We start from the raw sequence: 17,391 nt of genomic DNA on the forward strand, positions 1-17,391 counted from the left end.
TTTCTCAAATTTCATGATGCGTAGGTTCCTCTAGTACCCGAATAGTTGATGCACAATTGTCAATTTGATGGGACTGGATCGATCACACAAGATGGCCGACAGAGCCTCCATCCATGAGGATTTTGATAGTTAAAAGTTGTTTACGAGCCTAATTCTCATGAAGAGTACAGAAGGGACCTCTTCTCAAATATCATATGTTAAGTTCCCCCCTCTAGGAACTCCAAAGTATTTCAGTATGCCTAATTGTGTTGGACTGAACGGGTCAACAAAATTGCCTCCAGGCTCATCCATCTAGGATTTAATAATAGTAAAATGTTTGTGTTACGCGTGCTACAATTCTCAAAACAGCACTTGAAGGGGTATCATTGCTCAAAATTTCAATAAGTAATGTGTCCCCCAAGACCCCTAGTTGTGCATATTGTATTTTAGGGACTGATCATGAGATTGCAACAAGGAATGGCCCATGGCCCAGGCCAGGGCCCTACATGGATCATTGATAGTTTAAATGTTTTGTTACCCACAAACTCGCCTACCCGAGGCCTATTTCTCATAAAGTTATAATGAAGGGGAATCTTTCTCCAAATTTCATATGCGTAAGGAACCCGATAGGGACCCTAGTTGTGCATATTGAGCGCAGTTTGGGACTAGATCGTCGATACAATAAGTCCAGCCTGACCAGGAACCGCCATCTTGGACTTTTGATGAGTTTAAAAGTTTGTTACCCTACAAGCTATATACCTCAGCAACAGAGTCAACTGGAAGGGATACTATCTCCTCAAATTTCATATGTAGGTTACCCCTATGACCGCTACCCAGTTGTGCATATTGCATTTTTGAGGACTGATGCGGCCTAGTCTCAACAAGAGTGTGCCGGACCGGTTGGCCCATCTTGATTTTGTGAATAGTTAAAATGTTAGTTACCTCCATTGCTAATTCTACACGAATAGTATTATGAAAGGGATTGTTCCTCAAATTTCATATGTAGGTTCCCCTAGGACCCTAGTTCTGCATATTACATTTTGGGACTGTTCGGTCAACAAGATGGCCGACAAGCAGCCATCTTGGATTTTGATAGTTAAAGTTTGTTACGGCTATTTCTTAGAAAGTATTGAAGGGATTGTTCTCAAATTTCATATGTAGGTTCCCCTAGGACCCTTGTAGTGCATATTGCATTTTGGGACTGATCAGTCAACAAGATGGCCGCCAGGTAGCCATCTTGGATTTTGATAGTTATAGTTTGTTACCGCTATTTCTCAAAAAGCACTAAAGGGATCTTTCTCAAATTTCATATGTAGGTTCCCCTAGGACCCCCAGTTGTGCATATTGCATTTTGGGACTGATCGGTCAACAAGATGTCCGCCAGGTAGCCATCTTGGATTTTGATAGTTAAAGTTTGTTACCGCTATTTCTCAGAAAGCACTGAAGGATCTTTCTCAAATTTCATATGTAGGTTCCCCTAGGACCCCAGTTGTGCATATTGCATTTTGGGACTGATCGGTCAACAAGATGGCCGACCGGTGGCCATCTTGGATTTTGATAGTTAAAGTTTGTTACCGCTATTTCTCAGAAAGTACTGAAGGGATTTTTCTCAAATTTCATATGTAGGTTCCCCTAGGACCCCAGTTGTGCATATTGCATTTTGGGACTGATCGGTCAACAAGATGGCCGACCGGTGGCCATCTTGGATTTTGATAGTTTGTTACCGCTATTTCTCAGAAAGCACTGAAGGGATCTTTCTCAAATTTCATATGTAGGTTCCCCTAGGACCCCAGTTGTGCATATTGCATTTTGGGACTGATCGGTCAACAAGATGGCCGACCGGTGGCCATCTTGGATTTTGATAGTTAAAGTTTGTTACCGCTATTTCTCAGAAAGTATTGAAGGGATTGTTCTCAAATATCATATGTAGGTTCCTCTAGGACCCTAGTTCTGCTTATTGCATTTTGCGACCACCAACTTGGATTTTGATAGTTTAAAGTTTGAAAAGCAGAAAAAAGAATTGTAAGTTTGAAAAGCAGAGAAAAGATCCCTCTTTCATTTGTCAGACATAGATCAATCTTTGGTGGGCGCCAAGATCCCTCTGGGATCTCTTGTCTGAAGTTACAAGTGTTATGAATACATGTTACATTTATAATGTATTTTGATTATTCAATATTTACAGCCAGAGAAAGCGAGTCTTTGACATACATTTTAAGTTCCTACCCTATAAGTTGTATCGAGAACGTCTGAGCGTGTCGCCAGCCTCTATACTTGCCTTCATAGAGAAGACCTATATCAGGAAGATCATTATTCTCATCAAAAAGAAAATGGCAGAAAATGGAAGAAAAACCAGGTAGGGCTGACGTATTTGACCTTATTGAATCTATCGAGTAGATAAATAGAATCTTTTACCCCCTTTGGGATGAGACAGGAGAATCTCAACCCGAGAGGTAAGATATTTAAGATGCTTTGCTAAGTGTTTGACAGCTTAAGAATCTTATCCTGAGGGTTGAGATCTGTCTTTCCCCAAAGAGGGTGAATGATTCTATTTCTCTTTACCCTATTTGATCACGTGTACAGATCTTGTGTAGCTTGTCTTCACCCTAGGGCGAGATACAAAAATTTCACACCAGTAAAATTCCAGATATCCCAGTCTGGTGTAAGAGAAAGGGATATCTCGATCCTCTTTTAGGAATGAAATCTTTTGCATGGCTGGTCATCACAAGGCTTTGTAACAAGTTCACATTGTTTGTTGGCCTAAACCTTTCTTTAGGATAGAGATTAACCATTAATGATATAATGAAAAATATTTATTCAACAACGATAAAAAGTACATTTGATTTTATTTTATGCCATAAATTTTATTTATTTTCTGATAGATTTTGCCAAGAAAATAAATGAATATTGTTGGATGAGTTTCCTGATAAAAATGAATCTTGAAATCAGCTAAACATTGAGAAGTGTTAAGGAATGAAATTAACCTTACAACTCTGATTTAAAGAGTCATTACATCGGGGAGGATGCTGAAGAAACCTGTGACGGAGGAGGAAAGTGTGGAAAAACCAAAGGAAGATGATGCCGGCGATCAGGAAGACTCGGACATTGAGGATATGGCTCAGGAAAGTAACGCAGCAGCCGACAAAGAAAAGAAACGACATGATGAAGAGAAAGAATATGATGATGATGAAAATGAAGAGGATGCAAAGCCTGAGGAATTGGATGAGCAAGGTATTAAATAAACATCAAACAAAAACTGGAGCAAAGCATGACAAGCGTTGGTAATAGGACAGTTAGTGTCTGCTGTTTGTATCACAAAATAAGTCTGAGAAATTCTTACAGAATTGTATTGGAAGTTTAGTGTAAATTCTCAATTTATACTTGATTATGTAGTCTGATATATGTCAATTATTTACTACAATACCTGTGATTGATTCTGTTTAAAAGTGATTGGTTTTTGTGATATTGTACTGAACATGCTAAAAATATAATTCTAACTTAATAAACACTATTAACACAATAAAAGATCTATAAAGTTTATAGAGAACTAGAATTTACAGTCTGAGAAAGATTTTTTTTTATCGATAAATAAAATGGCCGTTGAAAATATTAATTGTAAACTACATGACATTGTGTATAGTATATAATGAAAGCAATTATATGACCTATGTATCCTAAAAATAAATCTTAATTTTAAGTTACCATGGACGAGGAGAGTGATGATGATGACGATGACACAAGCTTCTCTGTGGAGGATGGTACAGGGGAGGGTGGAAATGTCTTACACACGACTAACAAGATGACAGCAAGCATGAGAATAAACGTATGTGGAGAATTTCATCATTTAAATCAAAGTCAATCTGTAAAAAATTTATACATGTAAACAATCGCATTATGGGGACTTTGTTACTGACATGGCCTCCGCGAGCATGAGAATAAACGTATGTGGAGAATTTCATTGTTTAAATCAAAGTCAATCTGTGAAAATTTTATACATGTAAACAATCGCATTATAGCAGCTTTGTTACCCACATGGTTTCCGCCACACATGCTGATTGCAAGGTATAGTGATGTGACTGTTATGAATCAAAATAACTAATGCTTCATTTTATTTCACATTTTCTGACAAATTGGAAGTGATCTGGGAGAACAGAGTCATGAGCTAATTACAATGTCTAGCCAGAAGTTGACAGTCAACATGTCATTTCCTATACACATGTCAACATATTACCAGTGAGCTAAGCTAAATGATATACAATGTTCAATTGAATGTACTTTGGATTTGTTTAACAATGTTTAAGAAATAAACTAACAACATTTGATTGCATTTTGTGATCTATTAAACGCCCTCCTCTTTGATAATTAGAAATAGATACAAGGTAAGTGTCTTATAACAATTTCTAATTTTATTGCAGAATGTCTTAAAAGCTCAGAATGTTGATGAATATAAATTTGATCAGAAAAGGCAAGAATGGTGTCAAGTAAAGCTTCAGGTAAGTCATACCATCAGACACACTCTTAAATCAATCTACAAATTATTTCGCATCATATTACCTAATATAGTTGGCATCATATTATGTAATCGTGTTCGTTTTGTGTGTCTTGATAAAAGGGGCAAATCGCCTCGAAAATTTGGCAATTTTTTTTGTCCACACGGTTGGAATTACTTCTTTGTCCCATACAAATTATTTTCTTAGTATTCACTAAGGTTACAGGACATCGTCTACAAGTAATTTCATTCAAATTTTGATACATCAAGAATCATGAATTTGTTGATGCTGCAATCCAAATAAACCCAATTTGCTGCCCAATTGATACCTCTATTTCACTAAAAAAATGGAATGGAACTATTGAATACAGTTCTTATTTGATTTTATTTGTTTGCAGTTTGGAATACAGAATAGTAAAGTAGATATTTCGTCCCTTCTGGAGGCCGACGTCAAGACTACCATAGTCCACCAGATACCGGGCATCAACAAGTGTTTCTTAACGGAGCAGATGGGGGAAGAAAGACGAGAGCTCCACCTAAAGACAGACGGCATCAACATACAGGTACAGCATGCTACGATTCTTGTCAGGGGAGAATTCTGCGTTTTTTGTGTGGAAATTGTGAAAAATTCTCATTAAATTTTGATACAGTAGTATCTCTAAAGAAAACGGAAAGAAAATCATGTTGTTTTAAAAATGCTAAGAGTTATCAGAAGTGCATGGAGTAGGGTACATTGTGGAAATAAGTACTTTGTAACTGTTAGCAACTGCTATGTAGATAGCCCATAAAAACTAAAATTTTGGCACACTTCTCATTACCCGGTATATAATTTCAAATTTGAGATAATTACAGGTATTTTCATGCCCCACCACAAAAATGGAGGGGGCATTTAGTGTTGCGCAAATGTGTCATATCCTTTCTCTTCTGTAACGTCCTGTTGTGGTCCATATGGCAGAGTGGTATTTATTTATTTCTTGCTTACGTTTCTTTATACAGAGGACTCCACTTAATCAAATAACGGTTATTCAAATATTTCGTTTTTTTTGTATAAAATTCTGCAGTCCCGAATATTTTAGCCAACCATTTGATGATCTCCTTTCGCTATTCAAATCGCCTTTCGTCCATGGTCCATCGTCTGTCCGTCCTTCCACTATATCTCGGAAAGTACTGAAGGGATCTGTCACAAATTTCACATGCAGTTCCCCTAGGTCCCTAGTTGTGCATGTTGCATTTTTGGACCTATCGATAGGACGCCATCTTGGATTTTGCGGACCAATCAGTCAACAAGATGATTGCCAGGCCGCCCTCTTGGATTTTGATAATTGAAGTTTGTTACAGCAATTTCTCAGAAAGTACTGAAGGGATCTGTCTCAAAGATCCCTTTTTCCATTGTTAAACCTAGGTCATTCTTTGGTGGACACCATGATCCCTCTGGGATCTCTGGTTTCTTTCTTTATCTTTGTTTTTCAACTCTGTGTATTTGCATCAACTTTTTGCATGACTTCTGGTTATTCAAATAAATAATATACATTTCTATATGCGTACTGAAAATCATCATTTTCTTTTTCTTTTCATTGCATTGTGTACTAATGTGAAGTGTGAATTTGGTTCTTTGTACATTTTAAATATTCAAAATGTACTATAATACACAGGTTGTTGTTTAATTTGCAAAATAACGAGAGAGAGAAAAATTCTAAGTTTAATCCAATTTTTTTTCTTCAGGAAATCTACAAGTATTCTGATATACTTGATATCTCTCAACTCTACACCAATGACATTCACGCCATGGCTAATACATATGGAATTGAGGCTGCCTCCAGGGTCATTGTCAAGGTCGGTAAAATCCAATACATTATCAGGTTAAGGTCATGTTAAAAACAAATGTCCCTGAGAGTGGTGGTGATAATGTCAACTAATATTGTTTTAGCTGTCTTGTTCAATATTTTATATATGCCTTTGCCCTCCTACAAATCTTGATGGATTCTATTGAGATAATCTTCTCTAACCTAAACTATTATTTATTTATTTCAGTGATAGTCCAATTTTAGAGCATTTCCAACTTATCAACTTAACAATTATTGCCAGATTGATTTGCTGAATTTCATTATATAATACAATTGAGGGAATTCAAGTTCAATAATAAGTCAATATCCCCTGAGAGTACACCAATTTAAATACACATACAGTACATACTACAGCGCCTAGCTATCGTGCCATTCTTGACCTATTTAGGCTTAGGGACCACATGTATTATTCTTAATCAACTAATTAGTCTGTTTAATCTCAGTATATATCCACAAATGATGAAGTTTCCAATGCATTTCTATTTCTCTACCACAGGAAATTCAGAATGTGTTTGGTGCCTATGGAATTCAGGTTGACTATCGGCACCTGTGTCTTCTGGCAGACTACATGACCTTCGAGGGATCTTATAAACCTTTCAACAGGAAGGCCATGGAGACGAGCAGCTCACCATTACAGAAGATGTCCTTTGAAACTACAATGAATTTCCTTATGAAGGCCAGTATCCATGGCAACAGGGACAATCTGCGAAACCCATCATCCCAGCTGGTAGCGGGAAGGCTTGTGTCTTGTGGTACAGGGTCATGTGACATCTTACAACCCCTCTGTTGATAGTTTCTACTTCAACATACAAACTACGAACACGTGTTCAGGACAATTGTTAAGTTTGAGTGATCATATTCATTGAACTGTTAAGTTTTCAGTTGGAGAATGTGTGTGAACAATTTTACAATTTTGGAATGCAAAACTCACCAGTTATAAACAATAGAAATATCCATGTGAGGAGAAACTAATATTGCTTTTTAAAGAGCCATCATATTAATTTTGGTTTATTTTGATATTTTTAATGCTGATTTTGATCAAGGTCACAGAGACTATATAAGACTTGAATGACTTTTAAATATTATATGATTTTGCTTAACAACTGATGCATAATGAAATATCTTAGAATCGAAAAACAAATTTGGCTCTATGAAAATCATATGTTATCACAGTTAATCATATAACAATGTTTTATATAGAAAACCTTGAGTGTCAGTATATGTTCAGTTCTCCATTTTCAGATAAAATATACTAGAAATATAATTATATATTTAATTAAATTTCTAATAACGGACCTCGCTTTATCATGTTAAAGGGACAATTCGCTCTAAGACTTCATTAAAACTTGCACATATTTCGGAAACAAATCAGTTCTAATGGAAATTAGATTAGTTAGTTTTACTGTGATATGTCAAAAAAGCCCACTGCAGTCAAATGTATGTGAAATGTTCAATCGCCATTACACATAGCCTTGTATGCCGAACCCTGACCCTTGCCTGTGTAGTAAAGCATTTTTTGTCTAGAACTACTCAAATCGCTCTTACAGTTGTGGTAACATTATTAGATGCATGTTCTTGTCTAAAAATAATTTCATCAACTCCTCAGCGGTTATGTATTGCATTTGTTTAACATGCGTGACTTTGACTCGGGTAAGGGAACAGCGTACATGTTGTACCTGCTTAATCGTGTTGATCAACGATTTGGAATTTCAATGGTATTAATCAAAATGCTTAACAATGTTGTGGAATTTGTCGCTATTTCTTGTCATATGTTTCATAAGGACTGTAGAACAATACATTAATATCATATTTTGCTTCGTGGTTATGTAACGAATTAGCCTCACTGAATTGTCCCTTTAAAAAATTCTTAACTTATAGCAGCATGATTTTGCATCAACACTTGCACGGTGATAATTTTTCAGAGGTCCAAATGTGCCTTTCTTCATTGGAGCAAGTGATAATGTAATTACATTAAATTTGAATAAAATATGATTTCCTATATATTTGAATTATGCTATTTATTTAATTCTTGGTTTTACTGTGATCAATGTTGATGGTTAAGCCAATCAGCAATAAATGTTATTAGTTGATGATCAGCTTACTGGCTGTATGTATGATTGGACTGAAAACTTTCATTAACAAGAAATTCACGGAAGTGGATGTGTCGCCTGCACAGCATCACAAAAAATAGTTCTTAACATTTGTTAATAATTAGATGAAGTTATCAAGTCCCGTTACTCTTGTAGATGTTGATGGATTTTGACCAGTTATCAAACCCATTAAAGATGCTCCACCGCCGACAGAGCATAAATGATATTCATCGTTTGAACAATTGGTGTTTAATCGTGTATATATATGTCTAATTAACACAAACAATAATATAGAATAATTTATTTCGCCTTTGGTGCATGCGCAATCAGTACTTCATTCCATATAGGATATAGTAACACGGATTTTTTTCGGGATGCAATTAATTATATTTCATGTTTTTAACTTGAAGTAAATTAGAAGCTCACAAACTGTTCAATGGTGGTAATGGTGTAAAGTAAGTAACTTTTGTAACTGAAGAAAAATACTAAATGGTCTGCTCCTGTTTTTGATAGTTAAAATTTACCATTTGTCAGCGGTGGAGCATCTTTAAAGATTTCATTAATATAAAGCAATACACCAAATTTGGTTGAAATCGGACAATGAATACTAAAGCTATCGAGCGAAAACCATGTTTTTGACGATTTTAAAGTCCAGTAACTCTTGCAAGTATTGACGGATTTTGACAATTATTGAACTCATCCAAGATCTCATTAATATAAAACAATTTGGTTGAAATTGGACAATAAATATTTCAAGTTATTGAGCAGAAACCATGGATTTATCTGTTTTGAAGATTTTAAAATCCCGTAACTTTTGCAAATATTGACGGATTTTCACCATTATCGATTTTCTTCGAAATCACATTAATATAAAGCAATATACCAAATTTGGTTGAAATTGAACAATAAATGCTTAGTTTATCGCCCGGACGCCGCCGACATAGTGATACCTATAGCTAAGTGTCGCCCTTGCGTTGTAGGCGACACAAAAATGAAGACCAATGCAAATTTTGTAATTGAGTTGTAAGATTATATCTCATTTATCCCTCATTATTTTGTGGATAAGATTTTCAAAATAAGATTTGTCCTGAATTAGTCAAAATATTAATCCCATAAAAGTACTGCCTGCAATCATAGATCAATAGTAAATATAGGAGGTATGGTATGGTAAGCAAAATAATGGAACATCTTACATTTACTTCATGATTTCATAGATTTATCTCATCAATGTACTGTACTGTTTCTACTAAACAATTCAAATTAATAATGACAGGTACATTAACTTATTTTCATACTTTTATTAACAATGTAAAGATTATACCAGGTTAGCTAGCTGTTCACAGTGGCACTCAAATGTTCACCAAGAGCAGGATTATTCAACTGTTTCACACGATTCTTTTTTCTTCTTTTCCTCTTATTTACTGCATTTTCTAAGAATGACTTTTTTACTTTATTCTTTTCCCCCTTTTTGGACTTTTTGCAGGATAGAGGATTAGGGCCCTTTGGTCCTTTCTTTTTGAACTTTTTCTTTACAGGCTCCTCACCGAATGTCTGAACTTTGAGTTTTTTTATCACGTCCATCTGATGCTCTGAAGGAGCTATTCGTGCTTGCAGTTCCTTCTCTGCTGTGCCCTTTGAGAGCTCTGTGGGAGATTCCATATTAATTGCATTATAAGCCATAAATAACAGGGGTACCCCAGGGTGTGATTCTCTCAACTGTTCTCTTAACTCGTGATCCTGAAACAAATTAACAGATTAAACATTACTTCCAGTTATCGAAATAAATGATGGCATTAATCTTCACAAGATTTAACTCATCTATCCCTGACAACACATTTAGGCTCTTCTAAATAAAGGCTACAGACCAGTCCATCATGAAATGTTAGGGATGAATGTAAACAACTTTTAAACTTTGTGAAGCTCCTCAAACCGGGTTTTATTTTTAAATACTCTTAAAATCTGATTGACTAGAATACTAATATCAAATAACTTCTCTAGTAATATTAAATTACTTCTCTAGTAATATCAAATAAAATCAAGTCACCACAAAAAAGGTTTTAGGCATGAAGACATGAAATAAATTTGCTGCGATATTATAAGTTGGTTTGTGGTATTTGAAGCGTTGTTACTGAAAACTTCCCAGCACCAACAGAATATAGATGCTTGTTGGACAAAATCTAAGTCAGAATTTCAAGTTAAGTCTTTTTAGAAATGCAGCAGAATCCCTTTCTTTTTCAAAACATTTATTAGCATTATTTACCTGAGTGGCAACAATGAGTTGTCCCCCTTTAGCTTTCTTTACAATGGACTGTATACATCTGGCAGCCTTCACTGGTTTGGAGTGTTTACAGTGTTGTACATTAAACTGCTGAAGGATCTTCAATGGCCCATACAGGAGGGTACCTGTATAACAGTTAGGAAATGAAATACACTTTACACATGATCTCTCCAAAACTGATTAATAAATATTGTAAGCAGGTGAAATCCTCCATTCAAGTTTTCCATCATTGCATACAGAATTATCTACCCTTGCGCATATCTATTTTGATGTCAATAATTTGAGAGGAAAACTGTGTTGTTTTCTCTGAAAGTGCATGTTTTTAACACTTTTCATCACAATCAACTCTAATGTAAATGTAGTACATTAAGCTGCAAATTGATAAGGGATGCAAATATGCAAAAAGGAATAGAAACATCCTATCCTTACCCGTTTAAAATTACCGTATTCAACCCAATAAGCGCCTAGGGTGCTTAAAAAATTATTGCAAATCTATACTGTTTTATGTAATTTTGGTCCTTATTTATGCATGGGCAATTGAAATTGAGGCCTCAAAAAGGGGGAGGGGCGCTTATTGGGTCGAATACGGTATGTCAATTCTGGTTAGAAGAGCAGCCTGCAGAGAAAAAAACTATTTTTCTATTACTAAAATCTTAATTACCAAATGCTGCACATTCTGCTTTGATGCATTCTGTTGTCAATACATTGACCTCTCCCTCTAGGTATCGTGGCATCTGGTCACTGATGTTGACCTTGAACGTCAGTGCTGATTTACAAAACGTTCCATCAACCAGGATATTGTATGGAGCATTTAGTCCAAAATTGTTCTTGTAGAAACTGATAAGTTTTCTTACTCTCTTCTGTCTCTTTCTCATTATGACCCTGTTCAATTAATCTGTAAATGAAGATGCATCAGTTATGGTTGATATTACTGTACATTTATTCAAGTGAATATTCAGGCAAAGGAAAGGCTAAAGTCAGTAAAAAATGGCGTTAAAATATCATTACAATTTCTTAGAAATAGAAAAATAAAATTTCCTGTCAAAATCAGTCTGCATGCGAAGAAGTTAATTTATATTATAAGAGTCCTATCATGTCCTCCATGCTGGGTAAGTCTGTGTTGACACTTCCATGCAGCCTCGCTTTCAAAGAGTTATTTTTTAGAAATATGTTAAATATATAAATTACCCGGGATTTTTTCCATAATTTCAATGGTTAAAACTGGACTACGTAAGCAGAACTGGACTGTCATTTGATATGACTTTTGGAAGGCAGAAATGCATTTATACTGGTTTTCTTTGCCAGACTATTCACTTTAATTACTTTCTTGCAAGGGAATTAATATTCAAATGAAGGTATATATATACACTATATGCACTCAATTTAAAATTTGACACAGAAGACAAAGAAGAAAAATTGATAAGTGGAGGCTGAACTTGTGTGAATCTATCAGCAGGTCTGGGTTGTTTTTTTGGGGGTTTTTTCTCTTCTTTTTTATGTTGTCCTAGGTGTCTACCCTTCCCTGGCCTTTAGTTCCACAAAAAAGTGTAACAGGGCTAGAGTAGTGTGCCGCCAGACAGCCACGAACCCGCGACCCCGGACTAACTGGTCCACCGCATTATCTACTGAGCTAAAGTGAAATCCCCGCAGCACGAAGCTAGAAGGTGACTCGATCTGACAATTTAAGCCTGCTACAAAGCATTGGCCCAGTATAAATCAAGGCAAGTTTCATTAATCACAATTTAATTTAAACTTTTCTGATTTAATTTAAAGACCGATTATCCCTTGACCGTTACCTGCATGTATTAACACTTTTTAATTGTCCTTAATTGAAGAAAAAGATGAATCAAATGATATGTAAATAATTACCATAAAAATCTGGTGAGTTGGTATAAACTGTTTGTCACATTAACCATTAACCCAGCATACTACATGCCCAATATCAGTACCCTGGGCCTACTGGTTCTAGAGAAGAAGTTGTTTAAAGATTTTAGCCTTTTTGACCCCTGTGACCGTGAATGAAGATCAAGGTCATTCATTTGAACAAACTTGATAGCCCTTCATCCAAGCATGTTAGGGGCCCAATATCAGGTCTCTAGGCCTCTTAGTTATTCACAAGAAGTTGTTTAAAGGATTTTTAGCCTTTTTGACCCCTGTGATCTTGAATAAAGGTTAAGGTCATTCATTTGAACAAACTTGGTAGCCCTTTGTCCCAGCATGCTACAGGCCAAATATCAGTACCCTGGGCCTTTTGGTTATTGAGAAGAAGTCATTTGAATGAAAAGTTTACGCACGGCGGACGGCGCACGACGACGGACAGTGCATGATGACAATAGGTCATCCTGACCCTTCGGGTCAGATGACCTAAAAAATGCTTTCGCTCAAAACCGACTCCTGAAACTTGCAGAGAATTTGTATATAAGGATAATTTGAACACTATGCAACCACTTTTCGTTCGAAACAATAGAGCAATAATTAACTTAATGAGCTTTATTATACGTCATCAAAACCGCTTTCAATATGTTTGCATGATCGTTATAAGAGCGCAGCTCTGCATGGTCGGAGGCCGTGTAGAGCGAAGCTCTACTAACCATAACACGTGGGTGAGCATATAGATTCCAATACATTCCAGTACCCCTTGGACTTTGAAATTGGGTCCCACGGAAAAAGTCTCCCGCCTCCATGTAGGCAGCCATGTTTTAATTCTGGTTATCAGCACGACAAGATTTGAAATTTTCTGTACTAGACGACGGGATACGCTTTAAAATTACTGTAAGTAGTTTTAATTTATATATATACAAGAACAACGCAATAAATGTACTGGTCCAATATATACTGTCTATTCTCAAGCGCACGGCACTGTCAGCAGTGACGTCACAAAACCTGATGCCAAAGATGATGGCACAGATTCGCGCATATTTTTGATAGCATCTGCTAAAAACAAGATTGAAGTATATTGAATTATTCCATTTGGATTATTTTGAATTCTTTCTAACTATCGATAGTATGTGCATGTCAGTGAAATATTTTATTGTTAATCTCGTAGAAAAATATAAAGATATGATGTTCTAATCTTTTACATGTAGCTGCGCTCTTCTGAGGCTTTGCCTTAAATTCATATTAAAAGTTAACAACCACTGCAGGAGTCGTTTTTGAGCAGAAGCATTTTCATCTTCAAAAATTTCATTTTTTGTATAGCTATAAATAGCTATTATAGCTATATATCGCTATAATAGCAATAAATTTACATGTGCCCAACCTGTTAGGCCTACATGGTACATGATCTTATCCTGTGCCCTATTATCCAAGTTTACTCTTTGTTTACATTTTGAAACATTTAGGTTATGCAGTACAATTATACATTCAGAACCGATGATTTTATCCCATATATACGTGACTTGTATAGCCTAGCCTACCACTTACCAGAAAACTAAACAAGACTTTAGTGAAACATCACAGTCACGTGTAGAAACTTTCTTCGCAAACTGTCCAAACAGTGTTAGAAAGACGCTTGAGTGTGTAGTGTATTTTTCGTATTGGTAAAACGTTTTGAAGACTATGTTCATCCCTTTCATCTGGAAAAATGGCGACGGCAAGACCCACGTTGAGTTCAGCGGTACAATATGTCCAGATAGATGGTCTGGTAGGTCCCATAATAACACAAATCATTGATATTTCTTTGATTCACAACACATGATAAATGTTTGTACACATGATTGCCCATTAAAATTGATCAAAATATATCTTCATTGACGAGCATTTGACCGGCATATTTTATAAGACATTTCGTCCCACTAATCAACAACATAGATGAAGCGGGTTTCCCTAAATTTTCTATTTTACACAGTCGTTTCCTCATTTCATGAACAAGATAACAATAACTACTATTACAATCTTTTAAACCGATCGATAGCTAACTAGCTTTGTTTGTCGAAGTCTCCTCTGATCCTCATCCTGACACCTTGGTCAAGTTCCCCTCAAATACCAGAGCCGGGTCACACTTAATAACGACAACAAACGACAAGAAACGACAACAAACGACAACACGTTAAATACAAGGAAAAGTTAGTGACAACACAGGATATGTTATTCAGTACATTAAAATGAATATTTCTAACAAGTTTTATAAAGATTGGAGCAAAAATGAAGGAATTAGAGCGATTTGAATATTCTGAAATCGGGCCGCTGGTCAACGATAGATCGAGTGACAAGAGGTTTGCCATGACGGTATACCGACAACAAATTGTAACATCGAAAATGTTTTTGAAAACCTAACGACAACAGAAGATATGTTTTTTGTCATACTATAATGCATCTTTGTACAAAATTTCATTAAGATTGGAATAAAAATGAAGACTTTATACCTGTTTTAATGTTACGAGATCGGCGACTGGTCCGGTTTACTACCGACAACAGATCGACGACTCACACACACACCTGTACACGCGTGTGTACGAGTGCATAGAGTCTCGATACTGTTTGTCTAAGCCATTGTTGTGTAAACATCATTATAGTCGGTGTAGAACTCAATACAAGACCCTATGAACGGACGTGGTTCTACTCAGGGTCCTTTATATGTTGGTGTAGCTAATCTATTTAGTTTTTTGTGTGTGTATTTTTAGCTGCGTAAATATTTTTTTATATTAATTCACTATTTTATTTACGCGGTAACTTTTACTTTATTTAATACGTTTTATTTGAAAGATTAAGTTTTAATATCTTGAATCCCGTCCTGCGGGCACACAAGATTTCGCTTGCGTATCGTAAGTTTTAATTTCGGGAAGCTTACAAATGTTACGTTTATTTAACACTTTTTATTACTGAACTTACATATTTCATTTATTGATTGATTTTTACTGACACATACATACGTGTAATTCATTTGAAAAGTATTAGAAGGTAAACGAATTTTAACTGTTACAACATCTTGAATCCCGTCCTGCGGGCACACAAGATTTCGGAAACATATCGTAAAATGTCCAACTGATTATTTCGCAAACGTATCGTTTAAAGTCTAACTGTTTAAGAGAAACACAATCCTTAAATATCTTGAATCCCGTCCTGTGGGCACACAAGATTTCGCTAAGACATTTTTTTCTGTATAGACGGACCGGTCCGTGCGATTCTGTTCGATTTCCACGCACACGTTGGCTGCAGTTTTTGGAATAGTTAGAATTCCATTAGTGGAAGATATAAGTTCCTTTTACTGCTTCACAAGTTTCAAAAACTTGTGCACTTTCTGTTATCTTTTCTACAACGGGCAGTTCTCTCCAAAATACTGAACTTATTTTTAAATGTTGCGCATGCAGAGTTATTTCGTACTCTCCAATTCCTTGAAGCGATCTGCGCACGTGGTTGTACTGCGTGTTTTGTATGTGCTCTAATCGTTTTATCAAATCTGGAACTTTCTAATTTTTCCTGTCACCAACAAGCTTTATGATGTCATTCATTGATTCGCAATTGTTGTTTTTCCAGCCTTTGGGTATATGGGGGCATCGTACTCGGGCCTCAACCACCCTGCGCCGGATAGTTGGTAAAGTTTTTTTCAAACCAATATGTACCAATACGTTCACCATACATATCGTCGTTTTTGCTTGATACTGAATCAAATTCTTTGATAGTATCCGAATTGATCAGTCCATCCTCGCTAAAGATAGACGACATTATCGGCGCTGTTTCTTTGTCGTTCATTCATGCTCTCGAAAATATACGCAAATATTTTATACAAAAATGTACAATAAAAAATAAAAATATAAGAGTGTATTTCTTAAGATAACATATGGGAAGTATATATAAACACCATATGTTTACATAACAATAAATACAATCGCGAACTGAAATCACACTGATAATATACACAGTGTGTGCGGGTGTGTGCTTCTTCTATGTATACTGTATGCAAGCCGTCGGTCTACTGAGAATTTCAATGATCATTACTCATTCAAATCTTCATCAATATACATTACACTTGGCATGAATTACTTTCTTTAGATATAGGTTACATATATTATTATTTGCGGTAACATAACTGCGTAATTTCGTAAAATATTTTGTGTTGTCGGTCGGATCTAGATCTGTACATGTAAGCTTGGCTTACACACATGTATACACTCTGCGTCTCTTCATATTTGAAATCGTCATTACTCCGGTATTTTTACTCCAATCTTAATGAAATTTTGTACAGATATGCATTATGGTATGACAAACAACATATCTTATGTTGTCGTTAGGTTTTTGTAATATTTTTAATGCTATGATGTGTTGTCGGTAATACTGAACATACACACTCACGATATAAACCTGACCAGTCGCCGATCTCGTAACATTAAAACAGGTATAAAGTCTTCATTTTTATTCCAATCTTAATGAAATTTTGTACATAGATGCATTATAGTATGACAAAAAACATATCTTCTGTTGTCGTTAGGTTTTCAAAACATTTTTGATGTTACAATGTGTTGTCGGTATACCGTCACGGCAAACCTCTTGTCACTCGATCTATCGTTAACCAGCGGCCGATTTCAGAATATTCAAATCGCTCTAATTCCTTCATTTTTGCTCCAATCTTCATAAAACTTGGTAGAAATATTCATTTTAATGTACTGAATAACATATCCTGTGTTGTCACTAACTTTTCCTTGTATTTAACGTGTTGTCGTTTGTTGTCGTTTCTTGTCGTTTGTTGTCGTTTGTTGTCGTTATTAAGTGTGACCG

The 17,391-nt window shown here is 35.7% G+C and overlaps 2 protein-coding genes across 2 annotated transcripts; one reads left to right on the top strand and one right to left on the bottom strand.

Annotated features, from left to right (window-relative positions):
- Window positions 1-2,167: 2,167 nt before the first annotated feature.
- Window positions 2,168-8,310, top strand: LOC138313994 (DNA-directed RNA polymerase I subunit RPA1-like). The gene is made up of 7 exons (XM_069254207.1): window positions 2,168-2,332; window positions 2,981-3,207; window positions 3,675-3,799; window positions 4,392-4,469; window positions 4,864-5,028; window positions 6,188-6,298; window positions 6,806-8,310. Exons 1-7 carry the CDS (start codon window positions 2,307-2,309, stop codon window positions 7,097-7,099), a joined length of 1,026 nt encoding a protein of 341 aa, XP_069110308.1. The 5' UTR covers window positions 2,168-2,306; the 3' UTR covers window positions 7,100-8,310.
- A 1,372-nt stretch (window positions 8,311-9,682) lies between these two features.
- Window positions 9,683-14,206, bottom strand: LOC138313995 (rRNA-processing protein UTP23 homolog). Its single transcript, XM_069254208.1, has 4 exons — window positions 14,101-14,206; window positions 11,339-11,572; window positions 10,660-10,802; window positions 9,683-10,136 (listed from the first exon to the last, which is right to left on the bottom strand). Exons 2-4 carry the CDS (start codon window positions 11,550-11,552, stop codon window positions 9,729-9,731), a joined length of 765 nt encoding a protein of 254 aa, XP_069110309.1. The 5' UTR covers window positions 11,553-11,572; window positions 14,101-14,206; the 3' UTR covers window positions 9,683-9,728.
- Window positions 14,207-17,391: the final 3,185 nt, after the last annotated feature.

The sequence above is a fragment of the Argopecten irradians genome, unplaced genomic scaffold (assembly GCF_041381155.1).
Source record: "Argopecten irradians isolate NY unplaced genomic scaffold, Ai_NY scaffold_1157, whole genome shotgun sequence".
In the NCBI taxonomy this organism is placed as follows: Eukaryota; Metazoa; Mollusca; class Bivalvia; order Pectinida; family Pectinidae; genus Argopecten; species Argopecten irradians.

What these genes read in the sequence shown, in the direction of transcription:
- LOC138313994 (XM_069254207.1), top strand. Translation starts at nt 2,307, where the DNA reads ATGGCAGAAAATGGAAGAAAAACCAG. An exon ending in TGAGGAATTGGATGAGCAAG is followed by an intron (nt 3,208 to 3,674) that starts GTATTAAATAAA and finishes CTTAATTTTAAG; the next exon opens with TTACCATGGACGAGGAGAGT. An exon ending in CAGCAAGCATGAGAATAAAC is followed by an intron (nt 3,800 to 4,391) that starts GTATGTGGAGAA and finishes ATTTTATTGCAG; the next exon opens with AATGTCTTAAAAGCTCAGAA.
- LOC138313995 (XM_069254208.1), bottom strand. Translation starts at nt 11,552, where the DNA reads ATGAGAAAGAGACAGAAGAGAGTAAGAAAACTTATCAGTTTCTACAAG. An exon ending in AGCAGAATGTGCAGCATTTG is followed by an intron (nt 10,803 to 11,338) that starts GTAATTAAGATT and finishes ACTGTTATACAG; the next exon opens with GTACCCTCCTGTATGGGCCA. An exon ending in AACTCATTGTTGCCACTCAG is followed by an intron (nt 10,137 to 10,659) that starts GTAAATAATGCT and finishes AATTTGTTTCAG; the next exon opens with GATCACGAGTTAAGAGAACA.